Here is a 27,947-nt window from a genome sequence, read left to right as displayed (position 1 = left end):
AATGTATCACGCCCTGTCATCTTATCTACTTTCAGGGCGACAAGGTGCGAACACTCAAGGCCCAGAAGGCAGAGAAGGCCGTTATCACAGCAGAGGTGGCCATGCTGTTGGACCTGAAGAAACAGCTCGCTCTGGCAGAGGGGAAGAGCCCCGAGCCCACACCTCAGAAGGGCAAGAAGAAGTGAGAGAGAGAAAGAAAAAAAAACTGACAGGTTAGTCAGAGGAAGGGAAGACTAGAATGGAGGTTTAAAGGTATGATGCTGGAGAATGGGAACAAGATGTACACTAAGAGAGAGATGAGGGTATTAGCTTAAGGCAAAGCCGTGACAGGATCTAAGACAATGTGGTATTGGCACTGAGGACTAATGAAATGCTGGATAGGCCGACGGGGAAATGAAAACACACAAAGAGAGAGTCAGATGAATACAGCTACAGAATGGAGGGATTTTTCCAAATCCCTACACCAAAAGAAACTGATTTTATACTCTCACTATGTGATAAAGTCAGCATGCAACATTAGCGTTAGAAGGTGTGTTGCGTATTTAAAGGTGTTTTTTTTTTTTTTATATATATATCCCCTGGAACATTGCTCTTATGCCTTTGCTACAAAGATCCTTTTTGGATTAAGAAAATAAATTTATCAAAATTCAGACAGAAATTGTTTCGGTTGTTAACCACTTTTTTACCACTTGAATTGTCCCGCAACTACTTCTCTAAATAAAATCATTCATGCAAAGTTCACTTCTATGAAATATGCATTCAAATAATCATTACAAAACACTGAAAATTGCCAAATTTATATTTTATTGCAAATTTGAGATTACAGTGAAGAACAAACTAAATGCTATGGTAAAATACATGTATATTTATGCTGTAAATGGAAAAGGCCATGCAAATTATCCTAAGATTCACAATTTGTGACAACAATGAGAAAGTAACGTGGCTAGAGGATATGTTGGTATATTACAGTACAGGCCGTTACAGTACAGCTGGATATATTACAGGATTATATAAAAAAATAGTAAATTAGGGTATAGAAATACATATATCGTAGTTCTACCACTAATTCCCATTTTGATAGAAAAAGGTCAGCTTAGAAAGTATAGCCGGGTCCTATTCACCATATCTAAATACACATACACACAAGCCATGGGTTATTTGGAAAAAAAAAAAAAAAAAAGTAATCATGTTCTTGCTCTCCCGAAAATCATTCTCTCATACTCACACTGCACTGGGCACTTTCAAACTTTTCCTGAGCTCCTAAACTCTCCATGATTTGGGGCAAATAATCTCTGCTAGCCAGATTGCAGCCCTTAAAGGAGGAGATACAATTTATTGCAAGATGGTGGGAAAGGATGACAATGAAATGCGTTCTCTAAATCAACATCAAGTTCCTTTCTGCCTTACGTACAAATCATTAAATGCTCAAAAATGGTACATTTCTGCAATGCTAGTGATGGACCTTCATGGTAGGCATTCTTAAAGAGGATAACACAAACACTGTCATCAGTAGCATTGCATGATTTGCTCTCAGAGCTTTCTTTTCTTCCATTTCCCTCACATGCAGTGTCTCTCTACATTTGCCGCAATGCCGCTGCAGCCCCGTCTTCCGTGGCTTTCCTAGCCTTGACTTTCATCACTTTCAGTCTCTTACTATCTCTTTCTCTGTCTCTTCAGAAAATCTAGTTTCTTCTGGTAAAAAATATTCTTTGGTTTCCATCTTCTCCTGTGTAAGAGGCATTTCATGGCCACCACTTTACCTTTTCCCACCACTGCTTATTCCAATTCTGTAGGACCTGTCCTCTTTTTTTCCTGTCTGTCTTCCTTCCTGCTTCTGTCCTCTCATTTCCTGGTGTTGACTAGTCTCTCTATCAGGGCTCTACGTGTCCTCTGTACCTCCTCTCCCAGCCTCTCAATCTCCGCTTTCAGACGCTCGTTCTGCTCCGTCAACTCCTGCACCTTCCTCTCGTTCTCCTGTTCCCTTTCTTTCCTGCTCTTCTTTGCGGAAGAGAAGGACGAGGACGAGCGTGGACTGGTGGAAGCAAAAGAGGACAGGGCGTTCGTGCTCCTCTCGCTGATGCTCCTCTTACGTTTCCCCAGGCGTGAGGTTGGGTAGACAGACGGAGAGGAGACGGGTGAGGAGGGAGAAGAACAGTTCTGAGATGGCGACTGGGAGGCCGAGGAGGAGCAGGATGGAGAACCGGGGACGCGGGGCAGTTCCTCCTCGCTGGCTGAGGGAGACGAAGGATGGACATTGGCTTGTTGATGCTGATGGTGGTGATGATGGTAACCACCGCTGACCACTGCTCCGCTCGGATCCACCATTCCTACTCCTCCCTCGCTCAGCAACTCAAAGAATTCGGGGGGCAGCAGGTCACTCCCTCCTCCTCTCGAGCTGTCGCCCTCTCTTCCGTTCTCGCCCTCTGACCGCCTCTCCTCTGCCACAGCTGGACTCAGGCAGGATGAGGAAGACGAGGACGAGGAAGAGGAGGAGTGATGCAGCGGCTGGGTGTTGTGTATCTCCTCTGTCACCCTCTGGACCCCCTCGCCCCACGTCTGGCCTCCGTCTGTCAACCACGTCAGAGAACAACTCTCCAGAACATCCAGAAACTCCGGCTCCTTCTGCAAATGCAGAAAAAAAAGAAACACAAAAATGTTAAAACCCGCGAAAACATATCAAATGTCGCGGTTTATGTTGATTAAAAATCACTACTTGTGAATGGATTTTATTCCTTTGCCAAACAAGTAAAACTACACTTAAAAGCAAATCACAAACTGTAAGGCAAATACAACACACCAAAAAAACTAACACTCATCACAGGTGTGACTGCCATCCGTCACGCACCCAGCGACTGACCTCAGCACATGGGGGGGCACGCGCCAGCTTTGCCCCACCCGTGTCGGAGCCCAGAATATCCTGCAGGTCCTCATACCACGCCTCCAACTCTGCACCACACAGCGGCCCCACGCCAGGGGGGTACGGCGGGGGCAGGTGTAGCCACTCGGCAGTCATCTCGCCACTCAGTCGCAACGCACAGATACTCGGCCACACAGTTCACACTGGACCTGAGGGGGCGGTCGCCAGACACCGGAGGTTTGGGAGAACGAGAGAGAGATAGGGTGCAGAGCGGTAACACGTTAGTTGATTGACATGCCACTCTAACTCCGCCTTCTTCACTTGAATATCTTCTTCTGCTACTGCAACTAGTTCTTGAGTTGTGGGTTGTTGGTATCTGGTGATAAACACTGGTGTATTTTATATCCCTACAAAAAATAGTATAAACAGCATTTATCTTTTACTGTTTACAATTGGATAGAGCAAACTAGACCGGTCAAAGTACAGAGCATTGTGTAATCCACACAACTGTGAAATGGCAGAACAGTGACACTAAGTGAGCAAATGACTGTACTACAGCACAGCTGCTTGTAGAAGAAATTGTGAAGAACAATAAGGTGCACAAAGTAGATGTAGATTATTAAATTCCAAACACTGATAAAGTAGAAACCAACAAACTGATTCAATGAAAGAGGCTGACCTCACTGACATGCAACATTCATGATGCCAAATATGATAAGAGGAGCAGCTCACCTTTAGGAAGTCTCTTTTAATCAAGTCTGCCAATTTGTTGGAGATAACTTGTCCCAACAATTCTGAAAGAAAAAAAAAACACGTATTCAATTGGTTAGTCTTGGGCTTATGAAATATTTCTTGTGTGAGGAGTGAAATTTGCTGAGATTTCAGAATCAAAATGATGATTTGCACAATACAGGACAGGCCTGGAATGGAAACAATGGGTAAAATAAACTTAATATTCAGAGCAGCCCTGTAAAATCAACCCCCAGTTCTGTCAATAATGATAATGTAATCAGAAAGGTTAGAAAAAAGAATAAAATTCAGGTCTCCTATTTGTTGTAAACAAAGACTGAAATGCTCTCCACTGCGCCCCCTGCTTTCTACGGTCCTCAAGACATGCTGGGATCGATAAACAAGTCGTAAAAAGGGACGAGTAAATCTCAATATTGATCCATCCGGATCTGACAAGCCGTCCCCAGGCCTTAAATAAATGCTTGAATCTGTCCTGAACCAAAATATCTCAACTCAGTCTGCTGAGGCTGCTTCCAAACACCATGATCCCTCTACACAATGCTTGTGAAACATGCTTTTCATCTGATTCGTTTTGCTTCTTTTCCCCTTCTCGGAGACGATGACGAGCAAAGGAAAAAAAAAAAAAAAAAAAAAAAAAACAACAACAAAAGCGGAACCATCTCTTCATTGGTTTGGAGTAGTGGCTGATTATAGTTACAAAGTAGTAAAAAAAAAAAAAATCGAAATCCTCTTCAAATTGCCTTGCTGTCAAAAAAACTTCCTGTGTGAAGTCCGATCGGAGGCAGGAAAACACTACTTGCTCAGTTAATAAGACGAACTAATTAAATATTAATAATTTTCTTGACATTTATTTTACACAGAAAGATTTTTTTTTTCTGAGTTACATGTCCAGTGTAAGCCGAGACAATTACGTCATGGAAATATAAGTCCACTAGGAGGAACGGGCGAAACAAAAGGCAGCGTTCAGCGAAAAGAGAAGAAAGACAGTGAAAAAGACAGAAAACACAGCTGTTTTCTGCTCCATGTCAAGCAGCACACTCCAAATGCATTCGTATTTGTACGTGTCAAAAATTAAAAACGTCAAAATAATGACCCGCTGTCTCTTGTGTCAACAGCTCACCCATTCTGGTCAAAATTACACCGGAATTAAAAGCAGCACTGAATAAGCGCTATTTAAGATTAATCAACATGTGGAAAATAATGACGCTGAAGAAGTGGTAATGACAGGCTGCTGTGACTACAAAAATTCACAAAACAAACAAACAAACCAAAAAAAAAAAAAAAAAAAAAAAAAAAAAAGCCTTGGCATGCTGAACTGTCAAAACCTTGAAACTTCCAATAAGTAGTGGCTTGACAGCTCGGCGGCGGAGCACACTCAGACAAAACGCATAAAAAACAAGCTCTGTGAATTATGATTGATTTGGACAACTGTTTTCTAAAAACGGCATTGGGAAAGTTGCCAAAAACATGCACATTCTTTTCCAAACGCCAGGGCAGGTCCACACTAGAGGCTTTAAAGAGTACATTAAGTAACATTATTCCTTTCAAGACTTTAAAAAACACACACACCGTGGTGGCAAAACTCATAGAAAATGAGTCCCACTTACCCTTTTTCTTTTATTCGTTCGCCTTCTCGACTGTCTTGAATTGAGAGAATGTAGATGTTTTATTAAAGATTGGTGATAGCTCATGTTAACCATTGTTCAGTCTTGATGGCTGAATGTGATTTTTCGGAAACTCCCGGCGGTGTTTATATAAGGAGGCGGCCAACCGAACTATGCTGGGAGGGCAGAGCCACCACAACCGAACCGATGACACTGGGCGTGACCGCAGGAACTGAAGTGCGCGCCGTCCAATCAGGGGAGCCGAGTTAAGATCTTCTCCTTGGCGACATCCAATGAGGTAGACGCAAATGAAGACGGAGGTGGGGCCATGCGGGCTTTGCTAGTTGTTCCCCCTATCCCGTATAGTTTGTACGACCAGTAAATGTGATGCAGTCATAAGACGGCCAGGACGAATTTGGGGCGTATGGGAGTCACATGAAAGGAATGATGCAATGCTTGGCAACCAATTTCTAGTTGGGGATAACACCAGCAGAATCAGAACATGTTTTATTAAACAGTGTTGGCTCTAACAAAAATCTAAAAATATACATATATGCAAGGATATCTTATGTCGAAGAATTGTTTGTTTCCGTAGCACAAAACAGTTTTGTTACGAATTAAGCCTACTTTATTATGTTTTTTTTTTTTTTTTTTTTAAGTAAATTATACATGTGTGGTGTTTAGTTTCTCGGGATGTTTTTTATTACTTGTCCAAACGGTTCCAGCAGCTCATTTTCATGTGTTTTTTGAACACATGGTGTCCATCTGAAGTTCAGTGACAGCCTCAGCCCCTGAACCTCCGGGCTCGCTCACTGAGACGCACGGGCTCGGTGCCACACACTGTAGAGTCGGCGAGGCTGCCCGGTGCCGGCGAACAGGTGTGTGTTATTTGCCAGGTGTTTTGCTGTGTGGCTCTTTAAACCACATGCCCGTGTTATTGAAGTCTTCTCCGAGTCCTCGCGGCGCGCGCGCCCTCTGTTGCGCTCCGCGCGATATCAAAACAAGTCGCCTGAGCGTGTTTGGCGCGAGCGGTGGCTGCTGGGTGTGTTCCTCAGCCCACTACAGAGCCGCGGCGCGTCTCATGCCTGCTTACACATTCAACTGAATGAGCCTCAGCGTTGATCATGACACACAGCAGCACTTAATTAGTCCAAGATCACAACTTTCATTCAATCTCATTTTCACTGATAACGGTGTGATCCTTTTTTTTTTTTTTTTTTTTTTTTTTAATTGTAGTTATCCCGCACGATAAAAAAAAAAAAAAAAAAAACTATACTAATCCTAGAATAAATTTTAGACACGGGTAGTGCCCAAATATCACAGCAGAACTATAAGTCACTGTGGAAATATTACAACGATATGATAAGAGATTAAAAAAAAATACGATAAAGTAATATCAGTTTACTGTAAAGTCACTCACACACTTGCGAGTGCTTACAGAAATAATGTTACCTTAGCAGATAAAATAAGGTAATAAAAAACAAACAAACAAACAAAGAAAAACCTCACTATTGTTTACAATAGTAAATATTACATCAATTCCATAACGGATCAAATACGATATAAGGTCATTATAAACTTGATACTGATCATCCTCCCCATTGGGTGTTATGTTTCCATAGTAATATTATAGTGATACTATAATATTGGTAAATACCACAAAGTTCAATAAGGTCGCTTCCGAGTACTTCAGGTCACTGGACAGTCCCTAATGGAAATGGTCTTAAAATATTCTGCCGGTGGCTTAAGGGTCTCACGATGAGAGCGGCCACACGTGTAATTTGATTAAATAAAAACACGTTTTTGTAAAGCCGGACGCATATGTCGGCTCTTAACCCCGTTTCTGACACTTGTGCCCTAATCCCAAACTCAGCACACAACTGTTTTTAATGCATGGTGCAACGTGCACGGCTCAACATGCACAGCCCTAGCAACAGCGCCAAGTAGCGAATAGAAAGCTCAAATACTGTCTCTAGGACCCGGGTTAAAGCGCTGCAGGAAGCACCATTAACACGTCACGACTTGAGTGGCTGTTGCTGAGTAGTTCAGCATACTTTCTCTCCCCTGCTCACCCCCCCCCCTCCCAGCCTCCCTATCGTCTGTTTATTTTGTCAGTCCCGTCGTCTGTGTTGTATTCATTAGAAAACATTGTTTACAACCCCACATCTAGGTTGTGCCTTCTTCTTTGTGGGCTGATGGTGATGTTTGATGGTCCCTGCTATTTTACCAATAGGTGTTCTTTTGAATTCAAGTCAAGATTCAGTATTTACACTTTACTCTGTTTGTGTGTGTGTGTGTGTGTGTGTGTGTGTGTGTGTGTGTGTGTGTGTGTGTGTGTGTGTGTGTGTGTGTGTGTGTGTGTGTGTGTGAGAGAGAGAGAAAATAAGTCATGGTGCTGATCTGAACCTTTTTCTCTTTGTGTATTCTGTTATTGTTCAGCGTGGCTGGTGTAAAAAGAAAAAAAAAATTGAGCTGACAAAGTGTAAACAGCTACTCCAAAACTGTTCATTGTTTATCAGGATCAGCTCTACAGGAGCGATGGTATGCTTTGTTTTCACTCCTTACTGATTGTTGTAATTGGAGACCGACGCTGATGTAATGTTACACTACCTGTAGGATATTATGTAAATCACTAAATTCACTCTCACACTGTATTGTCTGATTTGCCATCATTTAATTTAATTTATGAAATTATTGTTTGCCAGATTAAGGGTGGACACGTCTTTTTTTCCCCTGTTTGCTCTGTGGTGTGCTGCCACACGGGCTCAGATTGAATGTGGGTATTTGAACTCGGAGAAAAAATGAAACAGAAGTGACTGATAGCGTGTTAAGTTATTATCCTCCAAATCATTTCTCGGCTATTGTTTTCTTTTGTTTTTCAGGTGAAAGGAGTCTGGGGAATTTCCAGTTACCAAGCTCCCTTCTCTCTGTCCTGTGCCCTTGGTCAAGGTTCCACGCCCCTGTCCGCCTGCCACACACACACACACACACACACACACACTCTCACACACACACACACACACACACACACACACACACACACACACACACACACACCAGCTGTCGGAATCCTTCCCCTCTATGAACTGAGACCAACTGATACAGCTGTTAACATGAACTGGAGATACAGTAAATATTTTACCCCCGGCTCGCCCTTTCTTATCGTCTTACCACGTTTGCCCTCTTTTCCCGGGTCCCAGACAGCCAGACACCTCGCCTCACCAACAGCTGTGAGAGCAGTTCACTAAACCAGAGGAAACGCCGGCCTGTTGGCGAGAGCCGCAGGAAAGGTACATCAAAAAATCTTGGTCTGTTTTGGGAAAAATGTAGTTCCAACTCGAATGCGAGTTCCTATGGCTGCCGTACACCCACAAGGTTTAAAGGCAATATAAATGGGCAATTTTGCCAATAATTATGAGTAACAGAATTTTGTCTTTAAGCTTTTGCTCTCCATTGCATTCATCTCATTTGCCAATTCTCATCTCTGCTGAAGCCAATAGTGCAATTCTCTATTGTCTGAAGCAGATGCCCATTAATCATCACCTTTACATTTTATTTCCTGGAGAAGTTGCCCATTTATCATCTCCTATACAAGTGGGATGTCCGGCGTTCGCAGTGGTACACTTTCTTTATGTGCACACACTCAGAAGTTAATTCACAACATTTTTGGAAAGTTATTAAGCTAACTCCTCAACCCCACCTCACCCCAGATTTAATGGGTACACGCCACATCCACTTGTTGTTAGGCATGATTTCCCTGTTTAGAGCTTTAGGAGACTTTCCAGACAATCTTGTTAATCTTGTTAACCAATTAACCCCTGTGTACCCCCTACCGTTTCCTGTTCTTACCCACCCTTCCCTGTTTTCATTCGCTCCCAAGCTTCATTCTGCCCCACAACTGTATCCACCCTCTTCCTCTCTCCTCCCTCTCGCCTTCAGTCCAGGCGTACACAAACCTCACCTGTCCAGACCCATTCAGGGAATGTGGAAAACTGGAAGATGCAGCGGCGCACAGCTCCTTGCCTTCTTCTCTCCGTAGCGGCTTTTTGCCTTGTCTGAAATCAGTTGATCTTTGTCTGCATCAACTTTCCCCTGCCTGCTTTTTGCTTTAAGCTCCATTGTTGATTTTGTTATTTTTGGTTTCATAGGTAAGAGCAATAAAATAACAATATTATACCATAATAATGCATCATTTGGAACTGTGAATATTACTTTGAAATCTAATTTGTAAAAAATATTTAATCACAGAGCATTGTAATCAGTCTGCATAATCATTGCTCAAATTCCATAAGGTAGACTGATTATTTCCAGTCACTTTGAAAATTGTGATTATTTTGTCTCCAGGATCGCTAGTATGTAGGAGACAGATGTACAGTTTGTACAAGTTTACAGAGTTTAATTTTAACACGTATTTATTACCGTCTGAATCCACTCTCAATACCAGTCATTTGTCAGAGATTTTTCATCACTGACTTAACATGCCAAAGATAAGACATGAGAAAAAAGCCAAAAGTAAAGCCAAGCCAAAGAAGAGACTGTAGGGCATTAAACATTAAACGCCTGTCTGAACAGGTGGGTATACTGGCAGTGAGACAGACACTCCAGGCTCTCCTTCCATCCTTCTCTTCCCTTCCTCGTAGTTTCCCCAACCTGCAGCAGAAACAAAGGTTTTGGAGCGATTGGCGCTCCCGGTAGCCCCCCTCTCTGTAGACAAGAAGTCCAGCCTGAGCACTTAGGAGCCTAAAGAGCTACTTTGTCCAGTGTGGCTGGGGTGTTGAAGGAGGCAGAAAGCAGGGCGGAGGGAATTCAAGTTTTGTTGCGCCAACACCGGGCTGCCAGCATGTGTAGCCACTATTCCACCACACAGTCAAGAATAACCATGGCTTAAGCGGTATTTATGTTACTAAATCCCTTAAGAATATTTGCTCTGTGTTTTTGTCGTGTCTTTAAAATCTTTTTTTTTTTTTTTTTTTCCCACCGGATAATATGCACTCATTCTTTTTTTTTTTTTTTTTTTTAAATTCATTCATTAATTGTCTTTGTCACCTCATTCTTATGACATGAGGTGAGGCATAATTTGAGATAAAATTATAACACACTTCTTGCCTTTATCACCAGCATTCTGAGCGAGGCCTGAACCCTTGGCAAACTCCGGTTGCTTTTTGACAGATGGGGTCGGCCTGGCCGGATCTTGAGCACCAAAATAGACGGACATTATATACAGTACATGGTATGTCTCTGTGCTCATCTGGGCCATTTGCCTCTGAGTCTCATTCCCTGTAAGTCACACTTGATCTCTTCCAGCTGAATTCGCCACACTCCAGCCCCACTGTCCTCGCAGCTCAGCTCCGCTATATGCACAGTATGGGAAAACGGCAAGCTGGGATGCATGCTCAAATAAAATATGGATGTGATACACTGTTGGGCTTTTTTATTTATTTATCTGCGCAATCTCTCTCTCTCTGGCAGATTAACATTGCAATCAAATGCAGCCAGGATGTTCACTGAAGGCCACAGGATCAGTGACAGAGGGTTATCCTTGCTTTATTTGTTTTATATTGTTCACAGAGTCAAGCAAATTCACCAGTGACACCCACATTGTCACAAGAGCAGTATCCAGCCAACACATGTTTTAATTACCATGTTTGTGTTGGCCACCTATGCCTCAGTCTGCCTCTCAATAAACTATTCATTCACTCGGGGGTTCGCAGAGGTTACGTTTCTCCGGCGCTGGTGTTGGTGGGACGACTTGTCACAAGCATTTGATCCCTTTTCTTCTTCTTCTGTCTGCTGTTGTCACGAACACCATCACCTGACACTAAATATGAGCCAAATATTTTCAAACTGCATACTTAGTCTATAAAAGTGCCAGATGGGTTTGGGATTTGACATACAGGGCAATACATCGAGTTCCAGGAAATTAAAATAATCCCAGGAAAGTAATTGAAAATCTATTTAGTATACTAGACTATTATATCAGTACGATAGTCTCGATAAGACTAAAATCTACCAATTTGATTTCAAGCAAATAGAATCAGGTGCTAGAATTGGTTTGTAAGTAATATCTGCGTCGAGTCTTTCTGACACATTTTGTGGACTGGCTCGGCACCATCAGCAGCTGCTACCTCTGGCACATTTATTTCTGTCTTTTACTGTACTTATGTCTTCTTTTACTGTTAGGTATGACTAGGACTGTGTTTACAAAAGGAATAGAAAATTAGTTTTTAACCCCTTAGATCTCAGGTGTGATCTGATCTGATGTTGATGGGAAAAATATGATTTGATGTAGTTTCTGCCTTGTGGATAGCCACTGGTAGATCTGATCTCTGCCACATCGCCCTAAATATTTATTTATTTATTTAAATCCAGCTGTTCTAAAATGCCAATCAGATGATATTGATTCAGTAATATTTGACGTAGACAGAGTAGAGAGTTGGTTACAAACATTTTAATTAAGTAATGTCATTTTGGGGGGGTGGGGGGTTGATAAAACTACAGGAGAATTTATTGGGAACAGATGTGAGTGTGTGGCTGAAAACAATGTCCTGTTACGCAGTCCAGTTGGCAGGAGCTCTGCAAACTGAATAACAGAGCACTATGTGGGTTGAAGCTCATGTGATCACATTTATAAGGCGCTATGCTGCCACCCAATGTCCATAAATAAGCACTACAACTGAGGCACGTCCGGAAAGGCCACATTTGAATCAGAAAATGTGGTCACATAATGCCACTAGATTGAAGTGACAAAAATCAGTTTAGTCTTTACCATTCTGTAAGAACAAAAAAATCTAATGTTCATTTTGGCGATATCTAAATACTATTATGAAGCACTGTCAACCCAACTGTTCTCACATTTGTCCATCAATAGTATTTTGTGCCAGTTCATTTGATTACTAAATGGTTGGGGAAAAAAATCTCCCATGGAGTAAAAGGAGTCCAGCTTACAGCACTTGGTTTTATTGTTCAGTTTCCATGACCACAGATGTACGATACAGTTAATTTATAGGCAATGACAAAGCAGATTAAAAGTTTGTCTGTGGCATCTGGTCTCAGTCATAATAATATAGTTACAAGCGACTGAGCATGAAGAAACATAAGGTACACAGGCATATTTACAAGCATTCCTTCCGCAACTTGCCCCCGACATGCACACATGTGCCCCTGCTACAACATTGAGACGATGGATCTTGATTCTTGTGCACAGTTGAAAGCGCGTCCTCAATCTTTCACTTGTCAGATAGCTGTCCGACAGCACCGTGAATCACTTAGTGGACCAAAACATACTGTACATACCCAGAACTAGTGTGAAAGGTTCCCAAGGGAATGGAAGAATACTAGGAATTATAAAAACAACCCAGTCTAAAATTGAACAAGCTTAACAGGGAATTGCAATCAGTGGTATGTAAAGAGTGGACAGATGCATTTCAGCTGATATCAAATCAATGCAAGATAAAGGAAGAGGAGGGGAGAGTAGACATGAAAATTTGGTCTCCATTTCTGATGCTCTATCTTTTCCCCACTTTCTATAACATTCGGCTTTTGTGAAAGAAAAAGAAAACAAAAAGAGGTGCAGGAAGAGAGCAAGAGAGGGGTGGCAGAGTTAACACAGTGTCCTCCACCTCCCTCTGCTCTCTAAGCCTTCTCCTGTCCAATGTCTCCACGCCCCTGGACCTGTTCTGATTTTGCTTCTGTTTATTTGGAGAGCTTCTTCATCCTCTGATCTAGTGCAGCAAAATTTTCTTCTACTGCCACCAGGTTCTCCTTCATGGTCTGTTGGACCTGGGGGAGAGGAGGGAAAAAGGGGGGTCACATGAAAAGAGAAAGCGAGAAAAAAGAGAGAGGATGAAGAGGTGGAGAGAGGGAGGTGTAAAGAAGAAGATCTGCCAAAGAAACTCCACACTAGACACGTGGTAAATAACTACTCAAAATGCTATTGAAAAAAACATAAAGCGACATTTTATAAAGTTGAAAAGTGATGGCAGGGGATTATGTGCTCTGCAAGTGTCTGCCAAGGTCACAGTCACCTACTTACGTCTAAATTAACAACAGATTCATGTGGAGAGACACTAAAGAAAACACTCGGTGCATGTCTATGGAAAGCATAGCCATGTGTTTTCAGACTATAAAAGCTTCATTTTGAATGAACAGCGTCGGGAAAGAATGTTTTGTCTGTCCATCCAGAAGAACTTTGAAAGCATGGGGCTAAGATTCTTTTAAGAATCTCCACATACTTCTTGCAGACATCCTTTCTTTTCATTATACAATAATGAATCAATGCCAGCAATGTCACTTTGTCAAGTTTCTGTTATTGATGAATCCTCAGCATTTTCTCTGTGGTGCTCTTGTAAGGTAGCGGCAGACTAAAAAAAAAATACAGTTCAGTTGCTCTTGACTGTGTAAAAAGATTATTTTCTGTAAAACAATGGCAGTAAATCCACTGTTGGCTATCTTTTAGTGTGAACAGTGAGGAGAGATTAGTGTCACAATGGTACAAGTACTGGTAGAGTCAGCAAAGCCCCATCAGTCCCACAGTAGCTGTCTTTTCTTTGACAGCATTATCCTGGGTAACCCATGCCATAATGAATACCTAAGTGGCCAAGATTTTCATTAAGTAGCAATTGTCTACATTTTCCAAGCTTTACTTAATATAAAGGAAACTGTATGAAGCATGTTTTTGAGTTTTATATACATGATCGATCAAACCAGCTTGAAATTCCTTACCTGTGTTAGCAGGGTGTTATTGTCCTTCAGGGAGTTATTGATCATCTGCTGAGTTGTGTCCAAGTGGGTCAACAACTGCCCGAACTGCATGGCTAGGAGAGGGAGGGATGGAAGAGGACGAAAGAATAAGAGGAATGAAGCATTAGATCTAAAAAAAAAAAAAAAAAAATGCATCAATGCTCAAAAAACTAAAAGAAGCTCTTTGCTAAAAGGGGAGGTGACGGACACAGACATGGATGAACTCAATCTTAAAATGATGTATGCTTAAAAAGCTAAAAGATAGAAGTGTGTTTTTCTGTTCTTTTCTTTTCACTTGTTTCTGTGCCTTCGTTGGGCGCAAGAAAACAGATCAGGAGAGACAAGGGACAAAGACAAACAAGTGCGACTAAACCCTATTGACCAAAGAGCATCTCGGCTGCATGCTGTGACAGATCGGTGCAGCGAGCTGGATGATAAATGACCTCTTTTGGCACTCAGAAATGTATTATCGATATAATCTATTAATGCCAGGGCTCTGCTTTCATGTGCTAAATAATAAAAAGATGATAATGTGATATAAAATTCCATGCATCTCATTTCTCCCCAAGGGGGTGTTTAATAGTATTGCAAGATTTAGTCTAATTCCATTACCATTTTGAATCCTTTCACTTATTTTTTTGCCCTTTTGTTGTAACAGAAAGGCATGGTTTAGGCTAATTCCATTATCCGTTTGAATCCCATTTTCGCTTACTTTTCATCTTTTGTCTCACACACAAATTTCCATTGTGGATGCAAATCTCTTAGCCGAACTTTTCCTTCCCAGTGCGGCCGCTTGTTTGAAACATGATCCCGGCTCACACTTTGTTATGTTCCACAACTATATTCTACACATCCTGAATCTTGAATGCCCCTCCCCCACTAACCTACATACATTCTCTCCTTGAACTCTCAAGGGTGTCATTTCAAGGTTCTTTTCCCTCACATAAAAGAATGGAATATAAATGATCATGTTTTCATTGTTAATATCCTTACTGTGGGTGGAAATTGCCAGAGAGACCCTGGAGCAATGTTATTACAATATTTGCAATGTGAACCAAATCCTCAACACCAACACACTGATGTAACATTGAGCGCTGAAGTGATGTGAGTATAGGGTATCGCTGCTGGCCTACTGAGCTATAAACAAGTGTCAGATCCTATGTGTTACCTTGCTCATGCAGCTCCTTGACGGCTATGAGCCTCTGCACCACCTGAGGTATAGAGGTGGCCATGGCATCCCACTTCTGCACCACGTCATAAAGCTGCGACACCTGGCAGAGAACACACCAAACACACCGTTCATACAAAGACACAGCAGCTCCATTTAAAAGAACATGTTCACTTCATACCACCAAATGGCCCAATATTTCCCAAAGCTTCCTTATGGAATTATCACATGTTGCTAATGGCAATAAATACAGTACCACACATTAGGTCAAGACTATTTGACAAACTAAAGCTCAAGTCGTAACAGTAAGATTAATTTACAAATAGGGCTACAACTACGATTTGTTTTCCTTTTTTTCCCCCCTTCACATAGTTGATTAATTGTTTATTTTACAAAGTGTCCAAAATCATTGGGCAAATGCTCATGGGAAACTGGCACAGCCCAAAGAGACGTCATCAAATTGCTTCCTTAGTCTAACCTGCAGCCAAAAAACAGAAGTATCAACAATTATTTTATGAAAGGAGAAAAGTAAGCACGTTTTAGTCTTTTAATGAAGCTGGAATCATCAAATGTTTGGCATTTTTACTGAACAGCCAACTAAGATGGTTAGTCAGTTTCAATTAATTCAATATTCAATTAACTGACTTATCTCAGTACTATTTCTATATCATAAAACATCCTAACAGAAATGTACCAATTACTTTGCAGTGTAAAAACACTTCTGAGATGATACACGTATTTCGTTTGCAGGAGGCCTGGGTGTGGTGGACAAAATCAAATATCCCAACTCCTTTGACCGAATAGCTGATACTGATATTGTGACAATGTTGTAGAGATGACATTGGTGAATCGGTGCCAAGTTAGAACTGACCATTGTTCGTTGGTTTGGAATTAAACTGTAAAATCCCGACGGGTTACCAACCTTGTTTTGTGTATCGGCGTCCTCAATGGCTGCCTTGTGCTTAGCAATCTCATTCATCTTTCCAAGGACACTCTATATGGAGACCATTTGTCAGAGAGTAAAAAAGTAAAAAAAAAAACAAACAAACAAAAGAAAACAACAGTTAGGTTTCTTTTTTGTGGAATGAAAGTGGAAATGAAACTGATATTTCAGATGCCTTTTCAAAAACAGATAAAAGACAAGTACTGAAGCAACTAAAGACTGGGCTGATTTCATGTTCACTAGATGTTGTTGAAAAAAACTTTACTTAATTTTTTTTTACTGAGACTGACATTTGTGGTTTTGTGTTTATAAAATATTAACAGCCTAAATGTTACACTCCTTACATTACTGCTTGCTAACTGCATGCAGCCCAGACTAGACTTTAAGATTACAATAAACCCTAATTAATTTCAAAAGACGCCCTTTGCTCCCCTGCTTCTTTGCTGGATGCTCCATGCCAGAGATTGTTTACCTGCAGTCTGGCCTCCACCTGATCCAGAGTATTAGCGTCCAATGCACTGACCCTCGCCTGCAGGAGCTCCAAGGTGTCCTGACACAAACAAGCACACACACATGCACGCACAGACACACACATAACACAGAAAAACACACACCCACACCCACACAGATGTGCGCCAGTTATATATAATTCTGCAGACAGAACTTGGTGGGGTTTTTTTTCTAGCGCCGCTGCAACAATAAACAAACTAGCAGGCGCTGATGTGATCTTTGATATTTGACCCAGTTCCCTGGTTGCACATCAAATGAAGACTGTTACGAAGACAGAACACTGCATAGAGTCAACTCTCTGAGACAAAGTAGTTGAGGACTCACCATCAAACTGGATCCTTGTACCCCAGCACTCAGAGGGCCCTGCAATATAAACACACAGAATGCGGAAAATACATTTAAATGAGAAACACTTGAGCTCCCCAACATGATTTTATTCTGCTTGCACTTTGTGGGTGATGATACAGAAACAGCTGAAAAATGTGCCTGTTTGTGAGTTGAAGATAGAGGATACAGAGAATGTATATTGGTGTGAGCGAGATAAAAGATGAGAGAGAATGTGCGTGTGCGCACATGTACAACAAAGTGTGTGTGTCGGCGTGTACCTGTTTGTCTGATCCTGAGCCAACAGCCATCTCCAGCTCAGCTAGACGCTTCTCCAATTCCGCCATCTACAGGGATGGAACAAGGCAACACATGGCTGGTGGAGACAACAGCATCCCGATTCACACACATACACCCACCCACGCACACACCTACCTGCCTTTTCTCCTGTTATTTGTAGGGGTGCACAACCGAACCGTTAAATACACAATACACACCGCAAAGTGCCGTGTGACAAATGCATCCACTGTATGAGAGCCATGCAACTCACACTTAGCTGATGAATTGATGAATATACTGAAAGTATTTTTGTTTGTTTTAAGTAAGTAGACTTTTGCCTTTTAAAGAACACTTGTTGATTTCATACTGGCATCCCAAATGTCTAAATGAAAAAAATAATACAAACTGCAAATAACACAGAATACAGAAAACACTGGAAATGGCAGTGTTCTCCTCCACCCTTATGTACAAACCAAAACCAAACCCTGAAATCGTAACCAAAAATCACAATACTGACCAAACAATTGTGGTTTTATTGAACCATCATACCCCTAGTCCCTGATCAACCAGCCCAAACACAAAAACAAATATCAAGGGCTCACATACGAGGGAAAAAATAGTGTACTGATCAATCTAAAACAGCTAGAGCAGAGTTTTTGTCCTCTAGCTAGACGGTATGTCGGAGCCAGCCACACTGCTGTAAATACTGATAAATGAAAACTTTTAACATTCCAGAAATAAAGAAATAGCTGTGGAGGTTGCAGTGGTATTGTGGGTAGTGAGGTCATCTGCAATTTGAGTACCCCGGAGTTTGAGTCCCGCATAGCCCAGCCGCACCGTGCCCTAGTGTCCTTGAGCAAGACATTTGGTCCAAAACTCTGTTGTTGCTCTGGTTTGCTACCATGTCAATCATTACTTTATTCATTTTTTTGTATGTTGCCTATAATTCAACCACACCGATACATTTTTGTTTCAAAGCACACAACTTTTGCTACGTTTATGCCTTGCCTCCACACGACCCCGACTTAAACCAGAGACTTTTGGATACACAGCTGACAGCATGTTTTTAGTTTGCATACTCCCAGGTTAAGCAGTGGTCTGGACGGGCGGATACAAAGACATTCAATACAAAAACACAGACAAAGCATGTCAAGTCAAAACATTATAACTGGGTTTCCATTATATTTTCCATTACACTTCTTGATTTCATCCTTCTTGTATGCGTAAATTACTCCTTTCCCATTGTCATGGCTTGGTTGGGCCATGGATAATGCTGTTGTCTCCTTAACTATGCCTTGCCTTGGATTACACCATCTAATGTTTGTAAACAGTGCAAGTCTCCCAGTTTTGCTTTTTGTTTAGCGTCCCTTACAGTTATCACGGTGGTGAATCCGGGGATGTCCACGTGGCATCGGGTGTTTTGCCGGTTGGCCATGTTTCCATGAAACATAATAGACTCCTGTCCCATTAGGCCCTCTGCTTTCAAACCAGAGCCCCTCGCTCTTTGATCTTGTTGGTCAGCAAGTTCACATTTCCCATCATCACCAGGGGAATAGATAGTTTATCTCCTGCTTTTCTCCATTAGCCTAGCTTTGAGCTTAGCATTACAGCCCTAGTTACTTCTATAAAGTATTCTAACCCTGTTGTGAGAGAAGAAAACACGGCTTGTACCACTGAAACATTTGCTCATAGTACCAGTGCAATCATCCCAGACACATTCCAAGTCTGCGCCAGCCCCGCCTCTCCTCCCACCTTACCTTGGCAGACTCGTTGAATTTCTCCTGCTCTGGTCTGCTGTGGAGCTCGTATAGTATGACTCCATCTGGGCCCTTAGCTGCCGCCGCCTTGCTCTCTCCTGCGCCACTGCCACGGCTGCCCTTGGCAGCCTCCAGCTGGGTTAGCAGACGCCTGCGGGAAGCAAGGAAGCAGAGGTAGATGATATGTTTAATATTGTTATAAAAGCCCATGAGCTGCTGTGTCAGTCCGCCCTCTCCCCCTCACTTCCCAACCGTCCCAGGACTCTATTGTGAACTATAACATCTCTGTGAGCTTAGGTTTTCATAAGCAAGTTTCCATCCTCTACGCCAACATTTAGGGTTGGATATCAGTATGCTAAAAAAATACTTAACTGATGCCTAAACTGACACGTCTTCTCAAGCACAGACCCCAATTTTGTTGTTTTCCTGTGGTAAGGATCTTGAAAATACAGCATGTTTTAGTGTCTGGCTCTTTTAGACTCTTCATAAAACAATGACACCACTTCCCTCCCCTCTGGCAGAAGGCTGCGGTCCATCAGGACCAAAACCTCACGCCAACCCACCCACCCCCGCCAAACACACATACATGCACACACACATACTCACACTCTACAGTGCAATATGTAAACTGTAAATTTGTATATGTAAATTTAGCTTTTATTTTTACTGTTATTTATTTATGCGAAGAACCTTAACCCCAAATCAAATTCCTTGTTTGTGAAAACTTGAAAGATCTTTCTGATTGTGAAAAAAAAAAGAATAATTCTGTAAATCAAATCAAAGCCAGTGAAGCTGATGACTCCATGACTGATGAAAATCATAGCTAATGAAATTATGTCATGAGTTATGAGTTAATAATGTATTGGTTGAAGGCACCATTCATTGTATTACATGGTGAAAATAAGTTAGCAGGGTATGCCAACAGAAGACTGCTCATTCATTTTTTCATCTATATTTATTTTCTTTCTTTGAAGTTTTAAAACTTGCTTTCAAGTGGATAAATGTTACAATATGACGTGTAAGGAACTGTCGCTACAAGTCTTGCAACTGACTTTTCAATGTCCAAAAATGATAGATAACGTATACAGGAACTGTAAAACATCCTGGTGTAAAATAGTAAAATGCAGCCACACTCTCAGCTTTCAGCATTTTGATTACTTGCGGTCGGTCTGAAGTCCTGCTGGGGTCATGCAGAGGTGATGCTTTGGTTGTGTTATTTATTTCGCAGCCGTGAAAAACAGCTTTCAGCCCACATACTGGATATTAATGTGACACTGAAAAGAGGCTCTGAAATCTGCATTGTAATTAGGTCCAGTAGGTACTGGTTGTGTGGGAACCAGTGCGATAGCAGTACCGAGTCTCAGCACCCAACCCCACATATCCCCTCCCTCTATCTACCCATCCATCCAAAGCTTATTTATCTGGCGCTCAGTTGGGGTTTGACATGTCCCAGGAGTGAGTTACCATTCTGGTCATGCATTCCCTCAACTCATCTCTTACCCTCCCTGATTCTCCTCTCCATACCTCTATCTTAATCTACTCACACACCCCTCAGTCCGTCTCTCTGCTCGCCAGGCCAGTGCCACGGATGAGATCTGCAGGGTTCATATGGGCAGTCGCTCCCAGCTGTACCACTCTCCTCGTCTTTGTTTTTTCCTTCATCTCTCCCCTTAAAACTGGATTGTATTCCTGGCTTCAAAGAAATAACCCCCCTTCCCTTCTCTCCATTCACACATGCTACCCTTTCCTCTCCCTCCCTCCAATCACTCAGCCCCTGCTTACTCGCCTATCCCTCAGTCAAGGTCTGACAGGTTGTAAGCTTGAGGTTTCAGATGCCAGCTCTCCTGCTTTATTCTCTTGCCAAGCCCTCCCTATCTCCCTCCCTGCTCACCTGGCCAGTGCTCCGTCGGGGTCGGCCAGGTTGATGTGCGCCTGGGGTCCCAGCAGTGAGTCGAGGTGGGCGGAGACCAGCTGCTGTTTGAGCTGGGCTGCCTGCTGGGCGAGCACGACCGGGGTCAGGCGCTCCTCGGCGTTGCTTTCCTTTGTGGTGGCCTGGAGAGATGGGGACACCGAGGGCTATAAATAACCAAGTTCTCAACAGCAATGACGGACCAACTGTGTTTCCTTAGCAACCACGTAGAAACCGAGCTGTTCTGGAACGAGAATTCGGGCCAATCAGGTATGCTGGTCCCCGCAGAAAACACGTCCCATGCCAGATAAAATAAAAGATGTACTGTGAAGTCTGATGAGGGGAAAATCCATTTTATAGTGTAATTTCTCTACTGTCATTAGACAACTTGAGATGCACTTACACAGCAGGTTCCTACTGTGCTGTTCTCTGCATGATAACACAATATGATCAAAATATCCTGTTATTTCTCCTGCCGAACGTGCTGCCTAGCCAGGTGGCTTATGCTTTTGCCCATGCATGCAATACTTCACCATTTCCCTCACCACATTCACCATGATGAATGAGAGCAAACTGTGAGTGAATTGCTCTATGGAGGTCTTTTAGAAGTTTAAATTAGGACACTGCACCAGGGAAGCAACTTGTTCCCCACAGTCAGGCAGCATGTTTTGCCAGCGTGACTCACATGAGTTCAAAACCCACTGATACTGTCATGACATACCAGTTATACAGAATGAATTAGGATTTAGCGTTGGACTCGCATCATATGGCAGCAGACATTGCTCTGCATGCACCCTGACAGTGAATCAAAGTTAACGACAAGTGATGTTTAATTAGGTGGTTCTGAGCTGCGGGATCTTAATTTTCTTGTTGCAATGCTTTTATTCAAACACAGTTTTTGGATAAATTTCAAGCCTCAGTGCACACCAAGTAACACGCCACACTGAGATGTGAGTTGGATTCTTAGGTCTCTAGTGCAAAAGTAAAAACTGAACACTAACACTACATATGTGAAACTTCTTCAGGCACTTTAGCCATAACGGGGAACATTTGCATGTAGACTGCAAGATAAAGGCTAGAAAATTGGAGTGTACAATCCCTCGCTAACTCCTGAGGGTAAGTGAGGTATGCGAGTGTGTGTGTTTCGTGTGTGTGTGTGTGTGTCCACCTGGATAGACTCCACCTCCTGAGTGAGTTCCTGGATCTCGTTCACCAGCCGTTGATACTTCTGCTGGGGCGTCTCCTTCACCCCACATCCCTCTCCAAGCTAGACACAAATTAATTAGGAGAAGAAAGAAATGTATGTATGTCACAGAGGAGCAAAGACAGACTGAGATGAACACAGTAGCCTAGAGAGAGACAACCACACAGCACCACAAAAGACTCAGAGAACGCATTTTCAGAGAACGCATTTATCGGGCAAATTCATTAAACACTAAAGATAATTTTAAAAAAAGGTCATTATGGCCTTGTTATCCTCCGCAATGGAATGGCTTCTAAAGATTCTGAAAGACAAAAGAATAAATGGTGAAATAATGAAATCCAGCAGAGCGCACTGTACTTACAATTTCATATTCTCCTGACTCATAGCCCACTCTTTTGCTTCTGCTGATTCTGTCTGAGAAATCTGTGAAAGGGACAGGCAAAGAAAAGATGTGGTTAGAGAAAGAAAGAGTGTTATAATGAAAACAGAAAGATATCAATAGAGTCCCTATCTGAGCCAGACCAAGGCTCAGGTTTACATGCCAAAAGGATGGATCAGTTTTATTAACCATATGACAGATGGGCAGCATTGAGGCAATAGAGGCTGGCAATTTTGTCAGCCTTGCTCTGGAGCGATATTTTATCTTTATACTGTTCTCTGTGCACAATGAATTTGTCCCAGCTGTCAATCCCTATCACCACCGAAGCCCACAATGCCTTAAAACGTTGCCTGTGCATTGTCAACCATTACATACTGACCGAGTCCCTTCGTGCTGACGTGCTTGTCTTTGAACTTGTCGTAGGCGGCGTTCGGGTTGACCACAATCCTCTCCACACTGTCACTGCAAAGCTCCTCCTGTAATTGACAACACCAGGAAATAAAGTCAGACACATGCACACACAACCCGACAGGCATCCCCAAGCTCAGAGATACAATAAAGACTTTCACAGACCCTTGGCTAACTGAGCCAGCAGGCCAAACAAGTCTCAAAGCTCAAGGTAGACTTGAGATATGTTGACAGCCTGGGAAGATCTGAGAGGAAATCCTACACTTAATCATTCCCCCGGAAATCTGATTTGTATGTGCTGAATTATGTGGGTCTCGCCATGAGGATGTTGTTACTTTACAAGGTCAGATACACTCAGAGATGAAAAGCCATTCAAGCAATCTGTCACAAAAATCTGCAGTAGCTTCTCATGTTTTATTTGGAGATGTCTGGAGCACCAAAATGATTCAGAAGTAATTTAAGATCCCAGCAAGCAAGAGACAGACCGGGGTTTATAGATTCTTTATATCACAGCCACACGTTTTCATCTGGGCCTGATTGTGTCCTCTGTGGAAGAACCCTTTCATTATTTATTGTGTATACATGAAATCCATACGATGTCAGTCTACTATGACAACAATGTTATGTGGATGGAAAGGCAGAACCAAAACTGTAAGCCACTACATTTTGCTTTTCTAAATGACAGCTCTCTGATTAGTGATTCTGGGGAGCACACGTGACTATCTGTGGATCATTTGATCACCACTTTCAGGTGATCAGTTAATAAGATGGACTAAGGAGGATGGGTAGGATTAACACACCAGTGACACACAGACAGACAGCAAGACAGATCAACAGAGCATGCACACACAAGACGGCTTGGACAGATGTAGGAGAGGGAGGAGGAGGGAGGAGGAGGGAGGGAGGAGTGAGTTAGTCAGACTCTTACCAGCTCCTTGGGTTTCCAAAGAGAGTTAGAGAAAACAACGAAAGAGAGGAGGGAGAGAAAAAAGTAGAGAGGGAGAGAGAGAGAGGGAGGGAGAGAGAGAGAGAGAGAGAGAGGGAGAGAGAGAGAGAAACAACACAGATTAATGTGGTTATCACATGCCATGCACACAACAGGAACAGTCGGCCAGGGTCAGGGGAGATGAGAAAGAAAGCAGTGTTCTGAGAGCGGCTGCTGCAGACACTGGCGACACTATTTCTTCAAATAGCTCTCCAGTTCTTTCTCTTTTCCCCCCTTCGGGGTGGTTTCATGGTCCATCAACGACAACTGGAAACTCTCTGTTGATAGCATATAGTGCATTAAAATGCAGCGCAACCATATGCCCTTTACAGAAGACACCGCTGGCCTTACAACATTATGTCGTGGATTGAGGGGAGAGGTGCCTGATTTTAAGGAGGTTTATAAACAAACATCAATCAGAATGGAGGGTAACAGGTGCTGAAATGAAATCAGGACACTTAATATGTGTGAACAGCTTCAAATGCGGTTTCTAAAGTCTGTAACCTAAGGCCAGTTAAACAACATGCATGCCATCCTGACAGAAGAATCTGCCAAACTAAACCTTGGCAATTATTGGATTAAAGTTAGGTTAGAGGTTCAGTTAGTCTGCCTAGTATTGTTAGTGAGGAAGCAATTGTTAGAAATGATGACAAGTGAAAAAAAGGGAACAATTATTGAAAGCAAACAAACAAACCAACTGTTGTTTCTTTCTCCTGTAAATGTCTCGCATTCAGACACACATCAGCCAACACCGCTTTGCCAAAATGTATGCCAGTGACGGAGGGAATTAATGTCTGTTGCTTAAATATCATTATCCCATTAATTCTTTTTTCCCCAAAGAGAAACTCAAATCAGAGGAGGAAAAGATGTATTGCTTGCACTTCAAAACAAACAAAACCTGATGAACAGCAGAGCATAAGGGTCCCCAGATTGATCTCTTCTCATTTCATTCCAATCAAAAGAGGTAGGAGAAGTTAAAAATAAATTTAAAATAAATAAATAGCTAAAAAAAAAAAAAAAAAAAAAAAAAAAAAAAAAAAAAACATGCAAAGAAAATACAGCAATAAACTCAGAGGAAAATAGAACCAGTCTTACTTGTATAAACTAGGGTCCCAGGAGGGGTGGGGAAGTCAAAACAAGGACATGGGTAAGGGAAGAAAGAATGTGGAACATGGGAGGGAAAATGCCAATTAGGTTTAACTGTGCTTGTCAGTAAATAAATGAAATATTATTACAAACAAAGTCCAATCAGCATCCCTGGATTGCTGGTGATATATAATTGTGCTCCACTTCACTAAGCAATTGCACTGTTGTTACATAGGAGTTTGCAGAAAATTGCTCTGGCAGTTAAAAAGAACTGTACATGGGCATGTTATGGATACAGTGAACTCTAGCAATGCTATAACAGACTCTACAGGCCTGCCGGCATTACAAAAAAAATGTTTGTACTCAATTGTCTTGCACCAATATGACATCCTGACAGGCTAATGAAAGCACAAAATAAATATTTAGATTTCGACAATTTGAGAAATGTGGTTTGGATTGGATTCTACAAAGAAAGAGGAGGTATGTCATTCGTCTTTTGTATTTATTCATTCCACTTGCATACTCCATGGTTACTTCAGTATCTCTGCTACAGGTTCTTTATGAAAGTAGAGACAATACACTGAAAAAAGCCTGGTGTCTTTAATTACATCCCTGTGCAGGATTATAGACGCCCAAGCTATAGCTCTGGGAATCTTTACCTTCATTAGTCATTGTATATACTTTAAAGGTGAACTGAAAATGACTAGTGAAGTATCAATCAGGACTTGTTAGCTCATATCACTCTTAGAGGGGCACCCAAACACACAAAATTTAACGAGTCACAAGGAGATGCTGTCACAAGGTTACTTGGTTTCATGCATTAACACAGCACTGTTGACCCAAAGGCAACGCTTAGTTACATCAATTAGTGGCTCAAATAATGTCTTTCTTGACGTTGCTTTCCACTGCATAAGTAACATGAGCACACCGCTGACGGAGGGAAAGCATTAGTACTTTGGCTGTGTGATGAAATGTCAACACTAGTGAGCTAGCTGATTTAGCTAACTAGCAAAGCTGCTAACTCTATGAAATATCCAATGAATTGAAAGTGTTAGCTGGCTTACCGACTCAAACTGAGCCTGGTCATCTTCTGGAAGGTCGCCGGTCTCGTAGACGTCGGGCTCGTTAAAGGCCTATCGACACAGTCAGGTTAATGTTGGGAGAGTGACAGGTACCAAACTATGACCAAGAGCAAGGGTGCAGCTCGGCTTTTAGCCTGGCCAACGCCCCGGCCCATTCAGCAACACGCTGGCAAGCTGGAGACTGCCAGCACAAAACTAGCTAAAATTAAGCAAATACTAGCTACACACCTAGTTGCTGTGTAAAGCAAAGACAAAAGACAAAGAAAACGTTAGGGCTTGGCTCCAAGTAGCGTTAGCTGCCTGCCATTAGCGTAGTGCTAACCTTCATGTAACGTTATAGCAAGCTAGCTAACAAGCTAACGTGTTTACTTGTGATAGCCACTTACAATTCCTGGCAAGTTTGCGTATTTGGGATCAGCCATTGTAGCTGGGATGCAGAGACGAGACCAACGGATTAACAAACAAAAATGGGAGTATTCTCCGAGAGGTTTTATTTATCGATGATAGAGGACCGGATTGAAACCCTGACAACAAAAGCTAGATGAGCCAGCAGTCTGTGAGCCGGTGGAGGCTTCGCTAGCTGATGTGGTCACTGGCTGGATTTGACAGCGGGGACGTTAGCTTTGTGTACCAAGCATAGGCGAGCGGGCGGGGCTGTTTTTCTATCTGTGGAATGAGACACTGCTCCGTTGGACGGGCTTCCAAAGTGACAAAACAAGCGCACCTAATACAATGGAGCATCGACTGTTTTCTAATACGATTTAACTATGCTGTTAGTCATTTTTGAGCTCGTTTTGATTATATATCAGAGCACTCATCGCTGTCGTGTCAATAATTCCTCCGTTACCTTCCCACTTTAACAACTAAATTAGTTTGATTTTATTTGGTGGTTAAACTGTAACAAATAGCAGTCACATGGTGGGGCTAAAGGTCCAGGCAAACCTCTGGAGTGGTCTAGCCAAAGAAAGTACATGTGTAAGAAAAATCATTCAGTAGTAAAAATTTGGTCCACCTTATTAAATTTTGTTCATTTAGGCTCTACACTCAAGCATTTTTTAAATATTATGCAGAGGGTCTACAAGTCTTTATATCTTGTATGCATGCAAAAAGCGTCGTATAACATTAAGGCAAGGCAAAATAAATGCCAGTGGAGGTTTGCATGGGACTTACAGCAGCAGAGCGTGTGCTGCTAAATTAGCCTAAAAGCAATTTAGAGGCTACCAGCCAGGCTTGTTAGGTCAAGCCTAATGTGATTTAGATTACATACATCTGGTGCAAATCATTCAGCAAATGACCTGCACTACCATGGCTTTTCCAGCAGACTGGAGGCTACAGTGCACCATGGCACAGGCTTATGTAACCTGGAGTCCATTTCCAGGCAGTCATGTACAGTCTTGTAGCCAAACCTTTCACTGTGCTGTTATTACTAACCTTTCACTGTGTTGTTATCACTAACCTTTCACTGTGTTAGCTACTAACCCTCTTTGGGGTCAAGTTAACCACTTTCACTGTTCAGTGACTCTAAATGCATAATTAACATCATTTTTGCCTCATATTTCATGACTTTTCTTAATTTAATGGGGACAAAAGGGTAAACATACAATTAGCATGACCATATGTTTTCAATGTCCTGAGCATATTTTGTGTGCATCTGTGTTTGTTTGGGATCAAATTGACTCCAGGCTTTTGTAGCTGTAAAAAACGTATAAGAAATATAATCTTTTACAGACATTTGTTTAAGTTGTGTTGGATGACACTGAGGAACTAGAACATGCTATTTATAATCTTCAAAAAAAACTTCCTTCTGCTTTAGGGCCCTCACCTAACATAACCACACCTGTGGTAGTGAGAGAACCAGTGATAGTTAATGTGATATTTGGGAAGAAAAAACATGATTCCTACAAGAACTTTGATGCATAATGGAGTGAGGTAGAGGTGGTGGTTGGGTGAGTATGTTTTATTT

The 27,947-nt window shown here is 42.1% G+C and overlaps 3 protein-coding genes across 7 annotated transcripts in view; 1 reads left to right on the top strand and 2 right to left on the bottom strand.

Moving 5' to 3' along the window:
• mars1 (methionyl-tRNA synthetase 1) overlaps positions 1-10,630 on the top strand; it is a 30,768-nt gene extending 20,138 nt beyond the window's left edge. For 2 of the 4 annotated variants that reach the window (XM_030051208.1, XM_030051206.1), the window contains one exon: positions 36-245. In XM_030051208.1, coding sequence (XP_029907068.1) covers positions 36-185 — 150 coding nt within the window. In that variant the 3' untranslated portion in view covers positions 186-245. Of the gene's footprint in view, positions 1-35; positions 246-8,093 lie in introns of those variants that run through there. The other 2 variants (XR_003928226.1, XM_030051207.1) reach the window with 2 other exon arrangements.
• ddit3 (DNA-damage-inducible transcript 3) lies at positions 782-5,361 on the bottom strand. Its single transcript, XM_030051209.1, has 4 exons — positions 5,215-5,361; positions 3,590-3,651; positions 2,858-3,066; positions 782-2,622 (listed from the first exon to the last, which is right to left on the bottom strand). Exons 3-4 carry the CDS (start codon positions 3,011-3,013, stop codon positions 1,843-1,845), a joined length of 936 nt encoding a protein of 311 aa, XP_029907069.1. The 5' UTR covers positions 3,014-3,066; positions 3,590-3,651; positions 5,215-5,361; the 3' UTR covers positions 782-1,842.
• Positions 10,631-12,139: 1,509 nt separating the features above from the next.
• dctn2 (dynactin 2 (p50)) lies at positions 12,140-26,592 on the bottom strand. 2 transcript variants are annotated; one of them, XM_030051923.1, is made up of 15 exons: positions 26,371-26,592; positions 25,967-26,035; positions 23,760-23,765; positions 22,803-22,899; positions 22,406-22,467; positions 22,009-22,107; positions 20,823-20,983; positions 18,932-19,082; positions 17,177-17,242; positions 16,896-16,934; positions 16,534-16,611; positions 16,041-16,112; positions 15,119-15,221; positions 13,933-14,024; positions 12,140-12,990 (listed from the first exon to the last, which is right to left on the bottom strand). In XM_030051923.1, exons 1-15 carry the CDS (start codon positions 26,404-26,406, stop codon positions 12,904-12,906), a joined length of 1,218 nt encoding a protein of 405 aa, XP_029907783.1. In that variant the 5' UTR covers positions 26,407-26,592; the 3' UTR covers positions 12,140-12,903. The 2 variants fall into 2 exon arrangements, with proteins under 2 accessions (XP_029907783.1, XP_029907784.1); XM_030051924.1 differs by lacking the exon at positions 23,760-23,765.
• Positions 26,593-27,947: the final 1,355 nt, after the last annotated feature.

The sequence above is a fragment of the Myripristis murdjan genome, chromosome 5, assembly GCF_902150065.1.
Source record: "Myripristis murdjan chromosome 5, fMyrMur1.1, whole genome shotgun sequence".
Lineage (NCBI taxonomy): Eukaryota > Metazoa > Chordata > Actinopteri > Holocentriformes > Holocentridae > Myripristis > Myripristis murdjan.
Note: the sequence above shows the minus strand (reverse complement) of the source record. Positions and strands in the feature narration are given on the sequence as shown.